Below are 20,287 nucleotides of genomic sequence, written 5' to 3' on the forward strand. Positions count from 1 at the left end.
CCCCTGCTCCTGGCATCAAATCACACCCTGCAAAACTCAGGGCTGGTACTGGGAAATGAGGCAGCCAGTCCGTATGCACAAGCCATCTGGAAAGCAGCCTCCACTGATAAGCAGGGTCACAGTGCGCCCAGTGGCTTGCCCTGGCTGGCCTGTGTTAGTGGGAACCATGTGGGAAGGGGCAGCATTTGGAAGAGTTTTGGAGATCTGCAGAAAAGCTGGGAGAAAGCTGATAAAAAGCAAGTCTCAGCCAACTCCAAGCCTAGACAGAGCAAGGGCATTCCTGAGGAGCTCTGCAGACTGAGCAGAGCTTGCTTAATGTTAAAGAAAAAACATTTCTGGGTAATAAATTGGAACTGAATGTTTAAAAGGACTGAGACTGGATAGAGCTGTGCCAAAAGGACTGTACAGTGTTGCAAATACTGGACCTGACTCAGGGTTTCACTAGAATATGACTCACATGCAGTTATGAGCCAAAAAAGCCCTGGAAAGATGACCTGAATTATCTAGCTGCAGGACTGGGTGCATGGATATGCCTATACCTGCCATTGTAATGCTAGGCCTTACTCCCTTAAAACTGATAAAACTGATCTGCACTCTCAGAGACCAAGTGCCAGTCCCATCTCAGGCTCTCCTGGGTTCTGCGCTGCACACCCTGTGCTGGCCTCTGCCCAAGGAGCAGCGGCACACTCCATTCAGGAGAGTCACGGTCTTGCCTTTGAGACATGACAGCTGAAGGAAGGGCATGTGCAGACACCGTGAAGAGAAGCAGAAATGGTGCTAAGTGTCTCAGAGAGGAGTCCTTGAGAGAGCTTCATGCAAGCAGTCTTCACTTCACTGCTTTCGACAAATGCATTCCTTTGACTTCTCTCATTCTCAAGTCTTATCTCCTCCTATTCATTTTCAGGGGCAAAACAAAGTTGTGTTCATTTGTTCACGCTGGTTTGCTTTTTTTATTTGTTAGTTGCTGCCTCCAAGACTGTACTAGTTAAAACTAAGGAAAAAGAAATGCAAATTGAAAGCTTTTTTGGTACTAAGGCAGAGCTGCTTGGCTTGCTATAAATCTCTCTCCCAGCATCTCTCTGAGATGCCCCTAAGGAATGTGGCAGATGGTTGTGCCTTTTCAAGGACCTAAGAGGCAGCAGAGGCCAGCCTTCTCTCCTTCTGCCTCGGTGTTTGTACCAGAAAGCTGGGATCATTCCTGGTCATGAGAGGGAAGCCTCTGTCCCAGGTCTCACTGTTGCTCAAAGTAATAGCTGTCTTCAGTGTATGCTGAGCCTGTGCCACTGCTTTTTCAGGCAGCCTGGTGTCCATCAGCTGTTGGGACACCCACACAATCCCACAAATTACAGGACTCTCTGCAAGGACAGCTCTAAAAATACCCAGCCATCATAAATTATCCTGAAATGAATTGTTTTAAAAATAAGTTTTGAAATAACTGTTCCTCTCTGTCTCCTGCTAAAAGATCTGCTGGTAAAGAAGCCACTGATCTTTCCACATGTACCAGCACTGGTTGCAGCCAGAGACTTATGCTTCCTGTGTACAAGCCAAAACCCTGCTGCCTGATGCAAAAACAGAGCTGGATCTAGGGCATCCACACCCAAGTTTGCAGGGTCCTAAAACGACATTGCCTGTTGCTTGCCAGAAGCTGGCAGCACACTAAGCCACAGCCAATTACCATGTTCGTAAATAACAGTAAGCCTGGCAAAGGAGTAATGTGACTATCAGAGCACAAATGGAAGGGAAAAATGTGGGCTGTATTTGATAACAGCAAATCAAATTCTTCCCTGGATCAGCCATGTGCAAGTCCAAGCAATAGCCAGTTTGTCCCTATATATGAAAGCCAGCCAGAGCCTCTGCTAACAGATGTGCCCAAAGCTGTGCAGTGTGCACATCTCATGCTCACCATTAGCATTATCTTCAGTCTTGACAGGCACGAGGGGGCTCTGGGGAGCAGAGTCTCCACTGAGGGAATAGCTGTGCTCTGCCTGGATGCCTGGAGTGGGTGGATCCAGGTCCATGTCCAGCAGCGGGTTCTTCTCAGCCAATACTGGATCATCAAAGAAACTGCTGAAGAGGTCATTGGAGAAATCCTCCATGTTATCAGAGAAGTGATCCAGGTTCTCTGAGAAATGCTGAGGAAAGACGAAGGGAGAAAGAGCATTAGCATCAGCTTCAAGAGGGATCTGAGAGCCTTCCTCTGCACTGAGTGTCAAACCTCAGCATCAGCCCTTTTTGCATGGCAAAAACCAGTTCCTATTTCTCACCTGCATCAGTCTGACAAAAACACCTTGAATTAAGATAGAAAGAGATGTGCATGTACATCACTGCATGTTTATCTATGCCACAAACACGCATGAAACTTTTCAACATTATCTTATCTTCCCCTTCCTTTGTATCTATCAGTGTCTTCCAAACATCATCTCACTGTGACAACAAAACGAATAGAGTACAAGGAGAGATTCCTGTGATGATAAAATGTAAGTGTGGCAGAAAGTCATGGTCTTCAGCAGCATGACGGACACTTTTTCATGTTCTCTGCCAGCAGCAATAGGCACATTGATGCCCCAGAGAACATCAACCCAGCTGCTGATTTCTATCAGACAAAAAAGATCAGTTGGACCAACATAACAGGAAGGCCCCCTGTTGTATTTAATTTCCTCTGGGATTTAACAGCCCCTCTGTGGACCATATGAGGCTGTACTTCATCCAGATAATGCCTGTGAAATTCAGCTCCCCGATGAAGTTTAAACACTACAGATGGGCTGTTAACAACAAACAATCATTCCACTAATCATTCCAGTAACAGTCAGTAAATCTGGCCAGTACTGCTGCAGAGCTGAGCCCCTGATGCTACAGGGAACCTGCTTCCTTTGAGGCATATCCTCCTATTCAGAAGTCAAATCACTAACTTTTCCATTTGCTACAACAAAGCATTAGTTGGGCAGGGAGAAAAATGATGGCTGCCAAACACCAGCTGAAAAATTATCCCATTTGTTGGCAGATTGAGGCTTCTGGCTCAGGGAGAGGAAAGAAAAGACAGATAGATTCAAGTGACTATATTACACAGACAGAACTGTGTAACTTAAATGAACTGGAGAGAGCTCAGCAGAGTCAGACTGGGTCTGTCCCCTCACCCCCTGCCTGGAAAAGCATCTCAGTGGGCAGAAAGGCATTGAAAGCAGTATACTGAAATACCAAGAGCAACAGGGTATGAATGAGAGTGGGAGAGACCATATAGGTCCTAGGGTGGAGACATGAATGCCAATGAATTCCAGTGTGAGAGCTCAGCTCAGGAGAGAGCCTGGCTTCTAGAGAAGCATGGGGTGTGTGCAGTTCTTTCTTTCTCCAGTGCTAGGGCTGAGGAAGGATGTGGCCAGAGGACCCCGGATGCTGGAGTCTGGAGGTTCCTGCTCCTACCGGAAGGTATATTTGTTTTACCTGAGCACAGTACCTCTCTGTCAACATTCCACTGGCTGTCAGAGCTTTAGGGTGAGGTTGGTGAATGAAGTAGGCTCTAGATGAACAGACCCACACTTCCCACCAAGTGGGGGAGGGAGATGGTGAGTGGCAGCAATCTCCAACATGTCAGTGCCTTTCATCCTCCAACATCATCCTTCAGCTGCTCAATTTAAAACCTCAGATGCTTACAGAGCATGCTGGAAGTGGGGATGGAGTCCCTGCCACCTGCATTCTGCCTGGCACGGGATTTCTCTCCATTCACTTCCTTCCCACTTGTCCTCTGACTGCCTGGAGTGACAGCCCAACGTATGACCATCCAAGGCTTCCCTGAAGACCAGACACTGCACGTGCAAGTAGGGTGGAGAAGGCACACTCATGCTAAATCCTAGTGTTGAGGCCCTCCCCACGATCTCTGGGCTAAAGTTTTCTCCACATGTTCTCACAGCAGAAGCAGAGTTGGCGGGGTAGTTGGGTAAAATCTACCCAGCCATTTCCAAGTTGCTTAGAAGCATTTTTGCACTTGAATCAAGTAAGAGAAAACACCTACCATCTGTGGGGAGTGTAACTTCAGAGGGAGCTGAGTCAGCAGATGGAACTGGGTTAGATAGTTATCTAAAAAGCACTGGAAAACTAGGTTTTGTCCTATCCTACAGCATAGAAGGATAAAGAGTTTGGAGTCCTGAGCATTAACCCCAGAGAGTGCCTGCTCATGTAACAGCTGTTCTTTGTCTTGTGTTCTCTAAACAACACAAGCAAACACAGGATGTGAACACGATAGCCTTATGGTAAGGGCGAGAACCACAGAAAAGTGAAGGGATTCAGAGTGCTGGCTGCTAATGCACCACGACACAGCAGAGCTGGGCTCAAATCATATTTAGTGTTGTGACCATCAAAACTAGAACCACTGTGTAGCCATGGAAAAGAAGCAGAGCTGTATGGACAGCTGTGGGGAGAGCTGTCTGTGATGCTGCCACGTGCTTCCAATTTCTTTCACAACTGTGCATTAACAAAGGCAGAGGTATGATTGAAGAGAGTCAAGAAAATGCATTCATGCAGTAGTTACACAGATTATCTTTTACCAACATCCCACCCACATTTAGAACAATGGTCCCTTGGTCAGTCAACAATCTCTCAATTGTTGGACGAACCTACCTAGAGAGAAGAGGCGGAGATGTGCCTCTGGCTGTATTCCGAAACTGAAAAAACTAACCCCAGCAGCTGCTGAGGGGTGAGAGATGAGTAATGAGTACAAGGGACTGAATATCAGAGCCTTAACACAGGCACCAACATTGGCAGGAGTAATTTCAGGTTTCTGGTTCTTTTAGACACCACACAGCAGACTTGCTGCTGCAAGAGCTCGCTGTTTGGAAATGAGGATGAAGGCAACAGTGTTCTGCCAGAGGTGCAGGAGTTCAGGTCCCCAAGAGACCATTCTCCCCCAAGAGACAGAGGCCTACAGTACAGTGCAGGAAAAACATGGGTGATGAGTGGAGAATGAAACTTGCATCTATCCGTCTCTGGGCTTCTGGATCCCATCCTCCAGGACAACTAAACACTGGCAAAGCCTTCTCATCACAGCAGCCCATTTCAGCACTCACCACTCGCCCATACAGCAGTCCAACATCTCCAAACACGGATGGTGGAGAGAAGGGAGCTAGCCCATGAGATTGGCCATAACTGTGGTTATTATCAAAGGGGGCACCAAGGATCCAACACCCTCAAGCAGGGAGAGCACCTAGAGCTGACACAAAGCTGGACATTGTTGGTTTACTCAAAAGAGGTGGCAAGAGGCAGAGGAAAGCAGCAGAAGGTAGGGTAAAGCAAACAAAAATAATAACATGGCTTTGTAGCTGGCAATACCCACAGTGGAAACTATGGGACCAGCAGGAAGCTGTCACACATCCCAGGAAGATTGCTGGGGCTCCTGGCTTGAATGTTCTCTCCTGAAGCCAACAGGTATTGTTATTTTTAGACTTCTAATTTGTATAAGACAGCTGTGCACGCAACCACATGGTAAGAAGCCAAGTGTCCTCTTGTCAAGATCCAACTGTGATGGACACGGTGAGAAGTAACCCAGAGTTTATTTTGGCTAGATGCCATCAAACCCACTACTAATTAGTTTAGATTGAGCCTGTTAATCCAGAATATGCAAATTTTGTCCCATCCAGACTAATTTTGGGAGCTGACTAATTTGGGTTATCTGGCAAAACTCAGAGAAAGCTTCAGCCATAGTCGTCCTTTGCATGTGTGAGAGAGGCTTCAGGGAACTAGGATATGGTGACTCAGGGCTGTCTGTGTACATCACAGCAGCATATGGCAGGGTCCATGCTCCAAGTTTCTGAGCAATGAAGAGAAGCAGGTTTATCACTTGACCAAATGGACAGTAGCTTTATCCTTGATGGAATGGAAGGTGCTGGCTGGTCTCTGACCCTCCATTCCCACCCAGGCTGGGGCCATTCACATTTAGACAGCTAAAGGTCTTCATGTGCTGCCACGAAATGACACGACTAGGCTGGGCTTTGGGGAGACTTTTGCCAACACAATGGCAACTAAGGTCTCAGCAGACCAGGGAAGGTCCAAGAAAGAGCCCATGGAAATTGGGTGTGAATGACAGTGGGATGGACAGAGATACATAAACACAGCAGCCTCATCCTCTCACAGCTTCTTCAAGACCAAAACTTCTTGAGAGTGCCTTCCAACCAGGCTGAGATCAGCCAGCTCCTGTTTCTCAGAGGATTGGCCAAGAGTTTCTAATTGTGACAATGAAGGACTCGGCAACTCTGCTGAGATTCTCCTTTAAGATATTTCAAGTAGCTTTCACGCAGATGGGTCTGGCTTTAGCAAGGCGGACCAGTCAACTGGGAAACTTGACCCTTACCATCCTGGCCTAGAGGGAGTGGGTGTGCAGTGTACTGAGGGAAAACAGTTTCCAGATGGGATACAAAGCTCACAGCACAGTCTCATTTTGCATTATTCGCTCCTGTTATCTTCCCCTCCCTTTCACACCCTCCTTCCTTCTCCTAACTATGCTCCAAAGCCAAGAAATAGCACGAGATGTGTTTCCAAAGCTGTATTACCAGTGAGCGGTCAGGGAGGGGGCAGCCAAGGGACAGAAACGCAATGGCGAGGATGTGCTGGATTTCCTGATCCAAGCCTGATTTCTGGCTGCCCGTCCCCCTCAAACTGTAGGAGGACAGGGAGGCAGTGCCCAAAGAGGATGAGCCAGTGTGTACAGGTATGGGGAGGCAACAACCATTGCATCTCTAGGCCCTACAAAAGGGCCTTAACCTGTTCTGGTGCCACAGCAAAATCTGCTGGGGCTGAGGCCACCTCAGCCATGGGGAGAGAGTGAGAATCTGTCAGCTCCTGGCTTCTGCTCCCTCCCACTCCTGATGATCGACATAGGCACCGACTCTTCCAAACATATTTCCACCACATGTTTTCATCCTGACCTCATGCTTAGGGTTGTCTAAATAGCACACTGTATGTGCGTGCGTGCACTTCTCATTCAAACACCCTTTCCTGTTGTACAGCAGTTATCTTGGGAGCTAAATGTAAGACATCCAGATATCCAAATGCAAGCTCTACATATACCCCCACCCAGAGCTGGTGATAGAACTCTGGAGGCCCCAGGCAGAGACTGAGGCACTAAGCCTTCTTCCCTGCCCAGCTGCACATGGTATGCCTTAAGGTAGCACTCTTGTAGCCCAGTGGCACCATGCATGGCTGAGGAGGTGATGACTTCCTCCCCCTGGATCCACTTCTCTGTGCTCATCCTGGCTGCATTTGTCCCTCCTTTTCCCTTTCATGCTTCCATTCTTTGACTGTGACTTTCCCCTTCCCACCTCCTGCTGAGTTGTTTGGACACAGTCTTCCTTCAGGATCAGCCTGGTTCTCACAGCCTCTCTCGTCCCACCACAATGGTCTCGCTCCAAAGAGAAAGCAGCGAGGGCTAAATCCAGCTGGGCGGCAGCCCAGGCCCAGGAGACGAACGGCCTTTGCAGGTTGGAGGTTCTGCTCGTGCTGGCAAGCAGTGAAGATGGGGAGGGGATTCTTCTGAGTTTTCTCTTTTCTTTTTGAAATTTTTTTCCTATTTGCTTGCCAAGATAAATCTCCTGTCCCAGCTGTGACATCTGCATTTCCCTTCTCTGCTTTCACTAAGGAATGAAGCCCCCTGCACTCCAGCTGCACAGCTGAGGTTTTCTTTACATTCCAGGAAAGAAGAGCCCATACACTCCAGACAGTCCTTCTGCTCTCTTTAAAATGCAGAGAATTTTAGACCTTATGAAAGTGAAGTTCTCAACAGTGTTAATAAGATTCAGGCAGGATGGACATATGCTGTGCACACTTCTCCACACAGCCAGGCAGTGCATGCGCACCCCAAGGGGCACAAGTGATCATCCAACCACCCCTTGGCTGCTATCCCTCTGCTGCTCCTCCATCCTGAACCTATATTGCTCTTGTACCTCAAATATCACAGGCAGGTCCCTGCTGCCCCATGCCTGGTCTGCCCAGGCCCCTTGTGTGCCCTAACAGCTTGCCACTGACCTGCTACCTCCTTGCTGTTGCTGCTTCTCTGTGTGGCATGGCCAAAGCACCAAAGGCCAAACCGCCTGTCAATGCCGCTGTCATTCCCCTCCAGCAGCAGGACAGCATCCTGAGCAGCAGCACCCCTGTCTTTCCAGGCTCTGTGTTGATGCCCAAATCACCTGTGACTACTTTCAGCATCACAGCCTTGGCATGTATGATGGACCAAACACTCCAGGCACTCCAAGGTGGCAGGGTTTGACTGATCCTGATCTGGAACTAGGCCCAGAATCTGCTGCTGTCTGTAGAATCGTAGAATCACAGAATCACTTAGGTGAGAAAAGACCCCTGAGATCATCAAGTCTAAGCTACGACTGAACACCATGTCAACTGGAACATGGCACCAAATGCCACAGCCAGTCTTTCCTTAAACACCGCCAGGGATGGTGACTCCACTGCCTCTCTAGGCAGTCCATTCCAATGTCTAATCACCCTTTTCCTGAATAAATTCTTGGTAATGTTCAACCTAAACCTGCAGTTTAAGACTGCATCCTCTCATCCTGTCTCTAGTTGCCTGGGAAGCCAACCCCCACCTGGCTACAACCTCCTTTCAGGTACTTGTAGAGAGTGATAAGCCCTCCCCTGAGCCTACTCTTGTCCCTGCAAGGCTCAGGCACAACTCGCTGTGGAAACCTTCTTCCACCGCGCATCCGTGCCAAGGGCCTGGATTTACAATTTCCAGCGCTAGGCGCCACAGGATCTAGGAGGGCCCGTCGGCGGCTCAAGGCACAGCCGGGGGAGGGCGGTGGCGGGCGCGGCGCCCAGGCCGGGCGCAGCAGCGGCGGGGCGGCCGCGGCCGGGGAGCCGCAGCCCCTCAGGGCGGCCGCGCGCGGGCCGCCCGCTCCGCGCGGGGCCGGCGGTTTAACGGTCGCCGGGGCGCGCTTCCAGCGGCGCGCGGCCGCGGCCGCCCATTGGCCGGCGCCGCCGGGAGGCGGCCAATGGGAGGCGGCTGCCAGCGGCGCGGCGCGCGGGAGGAGTGCAGGGTTAGGACGGAGCGGCGCGGCCGGCCCCGCTCAGCCCGGGCTGCCGGCGTGCGGAGCGCCCGCTGCCGCAGCCCCGCCGGCGCACACGGCTCCCGCGGCGGGCCGCAACCTCCCTGGCAGGCAGCACTTCGGGGTTTCGCCCTCTCCTGCCCTACAACCCCGCAGGGGGGACAAAGCCATCAGCTGAACGGAGTGGGTGATGTTAAAAAGCATGTGCACAACACAGACTGCATGGAAATTCTGTGGCCGAGATTGCAGCCGTGCAATATCCAGCTCAGAGGTCACAGCCTGCAGCTCATTAGGGAGGAACTTGGGAGGCACCAGGCGCAGGAGGAGAGGGCGAGTTAAGTCTTTAAATGCCTCTGCCCTTGAAAGAAAAAAGGGAGTAAAAGCTATGTGGAAAGTTGAAATCTGCTAGCCTGTGACTGGGTTTCCCAGCGGCCCCAACGGAGGATTTTGAGTGCTGCTAAAGTCATGGACACCGGTGTCTCCACACCTGGCACTGGCGTGTTCGGCATAAATGGGATTAGCAGCCGGCACACAGCACCACGGGCAGTGGTGATGTGGGAGATATTGGAAGTGTCCTGCAAGGAGAATGACGGCGGAACAGCACTGAACCCAGGCTGAGGTGATTCACGAGTGGCATTGCAGCGTGGCCACAGTGGTGTGGCCACTTGCGTGGTCTCCCACCACCCGTAGGTGCCAGGTTCAGAGCAGATATGCATGTGCTAGGGAGGAGAGGAGAAACAGCAGCCTCCCCTTGGGCAAAACAGGCGCCACTGGCCTGGGGTGGAAAGCAGGTACAGTACAGTACATGGTTTGCCTATGGCATGAGACTACCCTGGAGGATAAAAAAGAATGCCTCTGCTTTTCAGCATGCTTTTGCTGTTTGTATGCTACATATGCAATGAATGTCCCAAATTTCCTTTGGCTTACAACTGCCTTGCAGCTGACTCCGATAAAAAAAAATAGAGCAGGACTTAAACCATACGCGGAACTGGACACAACTCTTTCAGGATGAAACATTTGGATTGGCTGCTCTTAACCCTCATTTGGCAGAAGATTTGGGGCAAATTTCTAGGAGTTTGTGAAAGGTAAATAAAAAGCTTGTCCTGCTAGGCTTTTTTTGAGCTTGGAGAACTGAAGACACCTGCTTGCTGCAAAACAAAGCCGCCCTTATTTCTAAGCCATTGTGGTGGCAGCTGGGCTGTGTTCAAACAGAGATGCGTGGGAGCTGTTCTCCATGGGAATGCAGGTATCCCTGGGCAAGCTGGCAGGGGTCTCTTCCTCTTCTTCGCTCCTTCCCAAGCCAAGGTCAGTCTCCAGGCAGACACTTTACACAAGCAGTAGCCCGTAGAGAGAGAAGCTGTATTGTCATCTCTGTCCCCAGATCTCTGCAGTCTTGGCTGAATTGGTGCTTTGCCTGTTTGTGTGCACATGGCAGCCTCAGCTGCGTTTGCAGCAGGCTCCCAGTGACACCCTAACTCCACACCACGATGGGGCTTTCAGCTGCTGTAACATCTGGGGGTGGGAGCTCATGTGAACTTCGTGTCCTTATGTGTGAAAATATAATCCCTCATTTTTGGGAAGGCCCTATCTGCTATGTTAACCTGATCCAGCTCCATGCAGGTGTGCCCTTGCAGAGCCCATCCACCCTTCCTCAATCCCCACAGAGGCACAGCAGCCAGAACACGACTGTGTGTCCATAGCCATGTCTGCACACTCGAGGGGTGCGTCCCTAGCCCAGCCCTGCAAACCTAGAGGTGAATCTACCCTGGAAAAGCCTACGTGGATTTAACTGTGTGTGGCATGTCTGCCTGGGCAGTTTAGAGAAAAAAGCTGCCTAATGGTGAGGGATGCACAGTGTGACAGCAGGGAGGGCAAATGAAAGAAAATGCTGGTTTATACTGTGTGACTCTCTGTGAACTATTCTGCCACGCTGATATGAAACCATGTCACACCATCACCAAAAGACATGAAATGCAGCATGAATGTTCAACAGAATTAAAAATAAACTAGAGAGGTGCAACTGCTCAAGCCATTCACCAGTCAGTGGGATAGGAATGTTTATTCAATAACCAAATAAATTAGAATAAATGCCACTCCACCATTTCTTCTTTTTTGGAAGCTTCTGGCCCTGGCCAGTAAGGAGTTGAAGCTGCCAGAGTTGGCAGATCTCTGCTCTTACACAGCTTGTCAGCCTCATGCCATTATGGGCTTTTTTTTCTGCATCTTCCAAGAAAGTAACAAGAAAGACACAGTGGGAGATAGAGAAAATCTGCTCTGGGAGATAACCAGAGAAGGAAGAAAGGTCTGAATTATCTTTACACTCATCTTCATTTGTCTCATTGAAACTGTTTCTCTTTAGTGCTCAGAGAGCAAAATCAGAGATAATTCACATTTTGTCCCCTGGCAGATCCCTGGAGACCCATAAAGAAAAGCAGGCCTTGAAAGAGGAAGAGCTGTACTCTGTTCAAGTCCAAAAGCTGAGGCATGCAGCTAAAACCAAACATTACTGGTGGCTTTCATTCCTTAGGCCTTTGTAAAGGGCACTTAACAGAGCAACTAAGTCTAGGCTAGCTTATTTGTGACTCAAGGATTTGAGGGATTTTCACATAAAATCTTGAGAGAGCAAGAGCTGGGACTTTCTTCAGTGGCCAGGCTGGGCAAGAGTTGTGTTTTGCAAGCAGCAGACTGAACAGGGTCCTGCACCAGGACAGTTTTCAAAGCAATTCAACTTGGAATGCAGATTTCTGACCTTCTGCCAATATCTCAGTGGAAAATCTGTGCCCTAAGCACCAGATAGGAAATTAAACTTCATCTCCAATGCTGAGGGTACTATTTTCACCTCAGCAGTGGAGCTGCAAAAACCAGAGTCTCTGGAGAATGGGGAAATCCTTCCTAGGCTGCAAAGAGCAGTAACACCTCTCAAACCATTTGTCACTACTGGGGTAGCCTGGATTAACACCATCCTAGGGTGCAATGAAGATGTGATGCTGGTGATCAGGGGTAAAAGCCTTGCATTTTCAAAGATAAGGATGAATATCCGACTGGTCAGAGATGAACCCGTCACTTCAACCACGGGATGAAAATCACAGCTGAAGGAGAAAAGGAAGCCTAACAAAACCCTTTCCCAACACTTGCCTCTCCAGATATCCCTTCTTCAAGCCAGACTTCTTCACAAAAAGGCCCAGCAGTCAAGGACCCTGTAACTGGGGAAAAGAAGTTGAAACGTGGAGGTGCATGGTATCATGTATTCAAGTAATGCCAGAAGCTTCTGAGAAGAAAAGATCCCATGTTCCTTTGAAGCCAGGAAACCTATTATATCCTGAAACCCTGCTGTGAAAGCTCCTTTGTCTGAGATCAAGCAGAAATTTGTACCTCAGCACTGGAGTGGTCTCTGCAGAAGCTGGTGGATTTGGGAATCCATTTTCTGGACATCCCTGGACAAGGGAGATGATGGATAGCTGTGGGCACCATATGTTGGAATTCCTGGCTCTTTCCTGCTCCAAGGTCAGGATAAAGATACACGGGAAATGCAGATGTCGAGTTCGGCCTTGGAATGTTTATTATTTCTTATCTAAGTTACAGTTTCACAAGGTGTGAGCCCTGTCTAAGAAAGCAAGAAAATGGCTACTTCTAACTTGTTTCAAGAACTTTTAAACTGTAAGCAAACTCAATTAAAACCTGACACCTAAGTTATTTTTATTTATAACCCAATTAAAGATCACTCAATGTCCACAATGCAGGCTTTCACTAACCAACCAGAAAAGATCACCCAAACCCAAGAAGAAGGAGGAAGAAGAAAGTGAAGAAGGACAAAGACAACACCCGAAATCCTCCATCTTAACTCACACATATTACTATACACTAAAACCCCAAATCCTAGGTTTCCAGGACTCCAACAGATAGCCTCATGAGTTGTAGGGCTTAGAGGAACCACTCTGGTAATTAAATATGGTTCTTTACAGAGCTGAATGTCTCCTGCTTCAGATTCGTCATCAGCAACTGAGCTCAGTTTAAAGGCTCCAGATACATCCAGACCTCTAAAAAAACCCAACAAAAAACCAACAAAAAAACCTTCCCCACACCAAAAACCAACACGAAAAACAACCAACTGTTGTAGAAGAGAACTACAGTTACCAAACAAATGAGTCACTGCATAGAGGAACTCTCTAGCCTAAGCCTCCAAAATGTTTTCTCAGGCCTTTTGCTCTTAGATGAACAAGTCTTACTACCATAGATTTTCCTGAGAACAAATCCAAGTCACCTTTTCATCTGTGGAGTGTGGCGTGGCCACCTTGCCAGGTTGTTCTGCAGGAAGGGAGAACCTGAGTCATCTAGTGATGGCAGGTTGTTGTAATGTAACTCCATGTTAGCAGCATATTCAAAGATTAAATTATCTTTCTGTGTAATTAATTGCTTATATTATTATTGGATTATGTTAAATAGATTTTAACATAATCAAATCACAGGTGGAAGTGAGTGATTCCTGTGGCAAAAGAAGTTACAGCCCTGCTATCATGGCCAGTGCTGCAATCCAATAATGAAGACTGTGTGAGCCTTAGAAAATCAAGATAAAATCTACAGTGATTTGGCTTCTGGACATTCTTTCAGACGGGGCCTTACTTTGCAGATTCAGGACAAGAAGCAACCTTTCAGTATCCATCATGGTTTTATATGCAACAAAAGAGGAAAAAAAGCATCAGTGATATCTTCCCTTTTTGTCCCTTAACCTTGATGCTAAGAGAATTTTCCCAAGTATGGTATTCTCAATATACAGGAAACCTTTCCCAAGTGCCCAATATGTGTCCCAGCACAGATGCAGTCCTCTGCTCCTGTCTGGATCCTCACAGCACCAGGCCTTCTCATGCCAACCTCTTCCCTCCTGCCTCTGCTGCTTGATACCGCCCTACTTCACTCCTCCTTCTCCTTCCTCCCGTCTCTCTCCAAAAGGGTGCACACATCTGGCTTGCCTTTATTGTGTGATAAATCTCGCCCTGCATCTTGGGTTCATTTTCTGAAAGTTTTGAATGGTGTCTTGGAAATGCTGTTGGACAATAGGAGCTCTTTGAACCCAGGCCAGCTGGACAGGACTCCTTGCATTGCAGCTGACATGCAGGCTTTGGCGGTCTTTCTCGACTCTTTCCTCTCTTTTCTTTACAACATTTGAGTTGTCCTCAAACTTTATTTTTGGAGTGGGCAGTGCATTTCTGAACCTTTTCATTTTTGTATTATTATTAATTATGGTCACGACTATTTCTTTTTCTGCTGGCACTCCTGGGTGGATCTCTCCTCTCTCACTTAATATCTTGGGTACGACTACCTTGGCCACAACCCACTCAGCAGTGACTCAGAATCCCTGGCCTGTTCCCAGGAGAGATGCAAGAGTTTTGCCAATTGGTTTAAAAAGAGGCAATCATTTTCCAGAGCTACTCTCTCACTCAGCAGAGCTGAGCTGGGTGGAAAAGCTCAGCTCTGTGGTTCCAGGGAGTCCATCCCTGGTGGACAGGCTGTCCCTGGGTTATTATGAAAGCAAAGCCCTGCTCCCTTTGCATGCAAACAGGATGACTTCTGAACCAGGCAGCAGGCAGTAGAATTCTCCACTGAAAATAATTCTGCTCCCTGGGGGTCACTGCACTCAATTTCCCTATTCCCAAGCCCCTGGAGGAAACGAAGTTAAGGGGAGGCATGTGGGCAGGATGGGGCATTGTAAAGGAGGGAGCACTGGATGCTCAGGTCAAACTGTTGCCTAATGTAACATCACACAGCTACCCACATGTTGAGTCAGAAGGGAGAACGGTGTAATCTGAAGCAGGCCCTCATATTGCTGGGTTTGAGGTTTGCTTGCAGCAGTGGTACATGGTAGAGAAATCCCATCTTCATCCTCTGAGCATCTCAGACTTTCCCAATCCATGCAGGAGGGTGGAAATTGCTCTGATTCTAAAGGCAGGAGGGGACCTATGGCTTGAATGTTTGCCCCTCTACACATTGAGCTTATGTAGTGAAGAAAGCTGTTTTGTTCCTGTATGGCTCCTGTAACTTAAAGACCTTCAAATTGTGTGCTCTTACGGAGGCAGACATACAAATCTTCATTTCATGCGCTAGGGAGGACACAAGAAAAAAAGAGATGGCTGGTCTTGGTGAGGCATGGCAGTTTCCCACAGAACATGGCAGGAACCTTAGTGAACCTGAGTGACTGGACTGCACTGCCTCCTGCAAATGGCACTGAGTGACAAAGGGAAGGGGGTGACAGGCCTTCCACTATCAGGAGTACTTGGCAATATCAGACCAGATCCTTCCCAGCCTTCCTTCCTATGCACTGGGAAGCTCACCTGCTTCACAGGCAGTCAAGAGCCCCGGTGTTCTCTGGTGCTGGTATTTGCAAAGAAGAGGGACTGGGATCATCAGTTGCTTTTTACTCACATCTGCCAAAGGGAGGAACAGATCTCGGGTCAAGTAAAACTCTCCTTCCTCCTGTTCTGCTGCAAGGTCTAGCAGGGCAGGAGAGCTCGTGAGCCTCTGGGAACAGTGGTCTTCCCAGCCCTCTCTGTGCTGGTGTTGAAGGCTGAGCAGACTCCGGAGCTCAGCTGCCGTGGCACCAGGCAGAGGTGTCACTCTCTCTCCAGCTGCAGCACGGTGCAAACCACAGCTGGTTCCCTGGGCAGGGCTGCCTCTCCCGGGCTGGCAGCCTGGCTGCAGCTGGCCTCTGCTCCCGCTGGCAGGGTGGCATTGCTGTTTCTGCTTGAGGAATGCAAACCGCCTGAGCTGCGCTTGAGGACCGGCCAGGAAAAGTCCACAAATAGCAACAGGAAATCAAAATGCCCGCTCCAGACGTGCACTAGATATGAGGCCATCCAGCACAAGGAGAAAAATCAAATGCTGGACAATGAAGATTACATCATGCTGTGGAGGAACACGTGAGCCCATCCAGATGGGGCCATGCCAACAGGTCCAGATGGCTCAGGAATGCTAATGGCATAGCTACCTCTCTCATCTTTGGTTTTTCTTCCCTCTGTCTTTCCCTATTCTCCATCCCTTCTGGCATCCTTCACTCTTTCCCAGATTAAGTAAATAAATCCTCTGACAACTCTGTGTAATTCAATTTCATCAAATATCAGAACAGCATCTGAGAACAGTGGATGGGCAACTAATCTGGACAGGGGTCTTTGGCACTTGTAGTATCAAAGCTGCTGGGTGACCTCACCACATTGTGTGGCTGCTGGGCTTGACACGGTAGTATGTGCCTTCACCTCACCTGGACTTCAGCTCCAGGTCACAAAGGAGGAGGTTGCAAGGGCTGTTTGCCTGGAGCCTGAAGCATGCAGGAAAATTAAGAAATCAGCATTGCTCCTGCTCTGCTGCAGCTCATCCCAGCTGCTTACAGCTGCCACTGACTGTTTACTGTGGCTGCAGCTACAAGAGGAGGGAGAAAACAGTTTTGCTGTCCTAGCTAGCAGCCTCTACCTTCCACCCTGGTACTAATTAGTAGCAAAGAAAGGAGCGCAGCAGCCTCTGCTTACTTCCCAGGACTGACCAGAGCAGCATCTGCTGCTACTCCGCTCTCTCCCAGCATGATAAAAAAGAGCTCAAAACCATGTAAGAAAAAAGTGAAAGGTATGTGCTTTGCCAGGTCTGAAAAAGGGCTGCAGGCCATTTGCTCATTAATTACTGCTAATCCAGCTGCTGGACTGCTGCCAAATATATTTGACAAAACCTGAAGAGCAGGAGAAGGATCAGAGAATGGAAAAGCAACCTCTGCATCACTCCTCCCAATGGATGATGGTGATCTTAACATTACAACGGGCCTGACAGAGTTACTATGAAGAAAAGGCACCACCAAAGGAAGGGAAAGTGCAAAACCATGCATTGAGCAGCAGGAGGGACTGACATGGGTCCTGAATGCCCTAGGGACTGATAAAGCCATGGCATTCCGTTATTTTCAGCTTATTACCTCCTTCTCATTTACAAACCAGCAGAGAAATAGTTTGGGAGCCTGAGAACTCAGCCCAGCACTGACCATGCAGCACTTTGGGGCAAAAATGTGATAGGGTGCTCTCAGCAAGTTGCAAATGGAGAAGTTAGGTTTTGTGCCTGAGCCTGGTTGTACAGTGGAGTATGAGGTATGGTACAGCCCATTCACTGGATTTATAAAGCACAAATTGTTTGTTTTTCAGTAAGGCCCAGAGTGGTCAGGCCAGTAACAGCATGGGCCAAAAGTACTTTAGTTTAAATCCTGATGCCAACCAATGCAGTCATTCATACTGACACAGAAAGATTACTCTGGATTAGCTTGAAGTATCTGAGGTCAGACAGAGACACGTGCAGTCCACAGGAATAAGGAACAGGAGAGGGGTGAAGGATAGCTGGGATATCAGTGGAGAATAGATCAGCCAAACTGAAAATGTGGCAAATATCATGCGTAGCTGCAAAGTCATTGAAAAAGAGTCCAACCAGGGAAGCAAAGTAATAGCTCCTATGGACATTTCCCGGCAGATACTTACTAGCAAACCCCCCCTCCAGTCTTAGTTTTTGTTAATCTGCTTCACCCATTGACGACACTACTCCTCTTCAGTAAGAATAAGGATGTCCACTTTTTTATAGTGAAATAAAGCTGCATCACTGCAAGTGACACCCTGAGGATCACACACTAAGAAACTGTCAGGGCCAGGACTAAAATACAGTTCTCTCATTCCCAACAACCTCACTGCAGCACTGTCCATAAAGACAGGAGAAACACAACAAAAACAAGCCCAACATCATTCAATTGGCAATTCAGTATTTGTGGCTCAACAGCACCTCATCAAGTCTGAGAGTCTGCCACATTTGCTTGGAAAGAAGAGCCACATTTACAGCACTCCCTGGGCAAAGAGCTTTCAGATTGAGAGACTGAAAAAAGTCTTTGAAAGAAACCTTCCATCAACAGTCTTTACAAATGTCAGAGCTGGTTTCCTCCTCCTTGAGCTGCCTGGCTTGCAGTCCCTTTCCCTCAGGACAGCAGTGAGCTTAGCCAAAAGCACCTGCCCAGCTCCTTCCTTCAACTGTCATGAATTTAGCAGATCCATTTAACATCAAGCTGTTCTGACATGCAACAGTTAACTCCTGAGGCTCTGGAACTGGGTCCTCTTCTTCATCCTGGTCTCCCTCTAACTCTTTCCCTTCTGGAGGGGAAAGCTCTCCTCCAAGTAGTGAGAGGGCTGCAAATATTGCAGAACCAGAGCAAGTTCTCATGGTAGACCCCTGTGCCTCAAACAGCAGAGATGAATTATTCTTGAGCTGCAATGCTCCCCCTGGATGTGCCATGCCATCGAGGGGAGGAGCCAGTGACCCCATGACACTGTGGTGGGGAGCCAGCATGGAAGAGGGCATTGATCTAAGAATGCTCACCTGCAGGAGCAATGCTGACAATCCAATAGGAATGTCCACAACCAATGCAGCATCCAGCTCCCTCCTGTGTAACACAGCTGATGTCAGGCCCAAGTTGTAGTACTCCTCCAGCCTCAGCTGCCAGGTTCCTTGCAAGGGAGCCCTGACATTCCTGTTGCAGGGGAACTCCTGGCACAAAATTGCTGAGTTGAAAGCATTATGTTTTGCATCTATTCTAGGAAAAATGCTAACTGCATTTTGAGCAGGCTTTGCTAATCGGGTCAGCCAGACTGACCTAAATGAACATTTTTCCTAATCAAGACAAAGTCACAGTGTAAAGAAGCCAAAAGCAACTTCACTGAGGTAGTCAGGGGTGAGTTTCCTCTGGAACAGCCTGGACAGTGATCGTAATAAATGACCTCATACAAGGCATCACCTTTGAGCTCTAAAGATGGTACTAATTACTCCAGTACTGGTTTAGATTACGTAGTAGTTTCAGGGAGAATAGCCTTGCACAGTGCTGTACGGGGAACTTCTCCAGTCTTAGAAAGTGAGAAGATAAAATAGGACAAGAAAGAAAGGAGTGAACAAGTATGTGGATATATGCACTTCTAACCTCCATGAGACCTTGTTGTGGCTAATCAATATGTCAAGATAAGTGTCAAGCATCTATCACTTGGACACAGACCAGACCACAGCAGCACCGCATGATTTCAAAGGCAGATGGCCATGGGCAGGTTTAAGGAAATAAGAGTCAAAGGAGAGATACAAAGCAAGAGAAAATAAGGTGGATAAAGAAGTCAGAAAGGGACGGGGGGGGCTGTGAGAGGATAAGGCTGGAGTGTTTGGGTTGGTTCAGGAAAGTACAGGAAAGGAAAACTTTGAATGATGTAACCATACAGGAAAGCAGAAGTAAAATTTGTTTTCTTGAGCAGCTGGAAATAAGTTAGATAGATGTAAACACTGCATGGCAGACATAGGGAACAACAGGGTTGAAAGACATAGCCTGCCTTTCAGCATGCTACTTGCAGTCCCTTGCCACTCTGGCCATGCCCTTGGCTCCTCACAGCCTTTCAGCTATTTCTGCTCTGAGGAATGTTGCAAAACATGCAGACACAAACCCAAGGAAACACCTGGCAACTTACAACACAAGTTGAGCTCCAGATACTGGAAAAAATAAGAGAAGAGCTCCATGCAAGCACCCACTCTGTCCTAGTGCCAGGGTGAAAACTAGATCAATGATTTCAGTCAGAGGATAATAAACTACATGAGGTTGCTCACACAGAAGTCACCTGCTGCAGCAGGAAAAAGATGGTGCCAGCCTGGGGGTCAGCTGAGAAAGATGGCTTTGGTTACACCTTTGTTCTCACTTCTCATCTCCCATGTGGAGACATGAAAGTCCCAGCAGTTCAGATGAGTAAATACAGTCCCTGGCAGAACTCTGGGACTGGTAGGATGTGGTAATCCCAGGACTAAGACTGGCTTGGAATTGAGGATCTCAGACACTTGGCTCCTCCAGCAGACATGTCTCCTGAAGAAGAACAATGCCACAAGGTTGTCTGTGAAGCATAGGTGACTGCATTGTACCTTGCTGCCACAGACTTTGAATTTTGCTGGGAAATTTCTCAGCCAAATTAGGCCAAGAGACAGGTTTTGAGCATTTCTTAGGAGAACTACAATGGTTTGTTTCATTACTGGCGCCCTCCCTGTTTTCCTGTAACTCTGCAGCAAGGAGAGTCACCAATTGACTTTTGTGAACCATCTGGTTTCTTACAGTGGACTGTCTACAACAGGACAAGCATGCATAAGCTTTAGTGGGTTGACTCATCCCTTCCTTGAAATGCACTGGAATAAGTGAGTCTTGTGAATCAAATTGCTGTATCAAGAACAAT

General features: G+C 48.3%; 1 protein-coding gene across 3 annotated transcripts in view; it reads right to left on the reverse strand.

The window, feature by feature from the left end:
• CREB3L1 (cAMP responsive element binding protein 3 like 1) overlaps window positions 1–20,287 on the reverse strand; it is a 45,689-nt gene that overhangs the window by 19,042 nt on the left and 6,360 nt on the right. For all 3 annotated transcript variants that reach the window (XM_063398481.1, XM_063398482.1, XM_063398480.1), the window contains exon 2: window positions 1,904–2,132. In XM_063398481.1, the coding sequence (XP_063254551.1) occupies window positions 1,904–2,132 (229 nt within the window). The remainder of the gene's footprint in view (window positions 1–1,903; window positions 2,133–20,287) is intronic.

Source organism: Prinia subflava, chromosome 5, assembly GCF_021018805.1.
Source record: "Prinia subflava isolate CZ2003 ecotype Zambia chromosome 5, Cam_Psub_1.2, whole genome shotgun sequence".
NCBI lineage: Eukaryota > Metazoa > Chordata > Aves > Passeriformes > Cisticolidae > Prinia > Prinia subflava.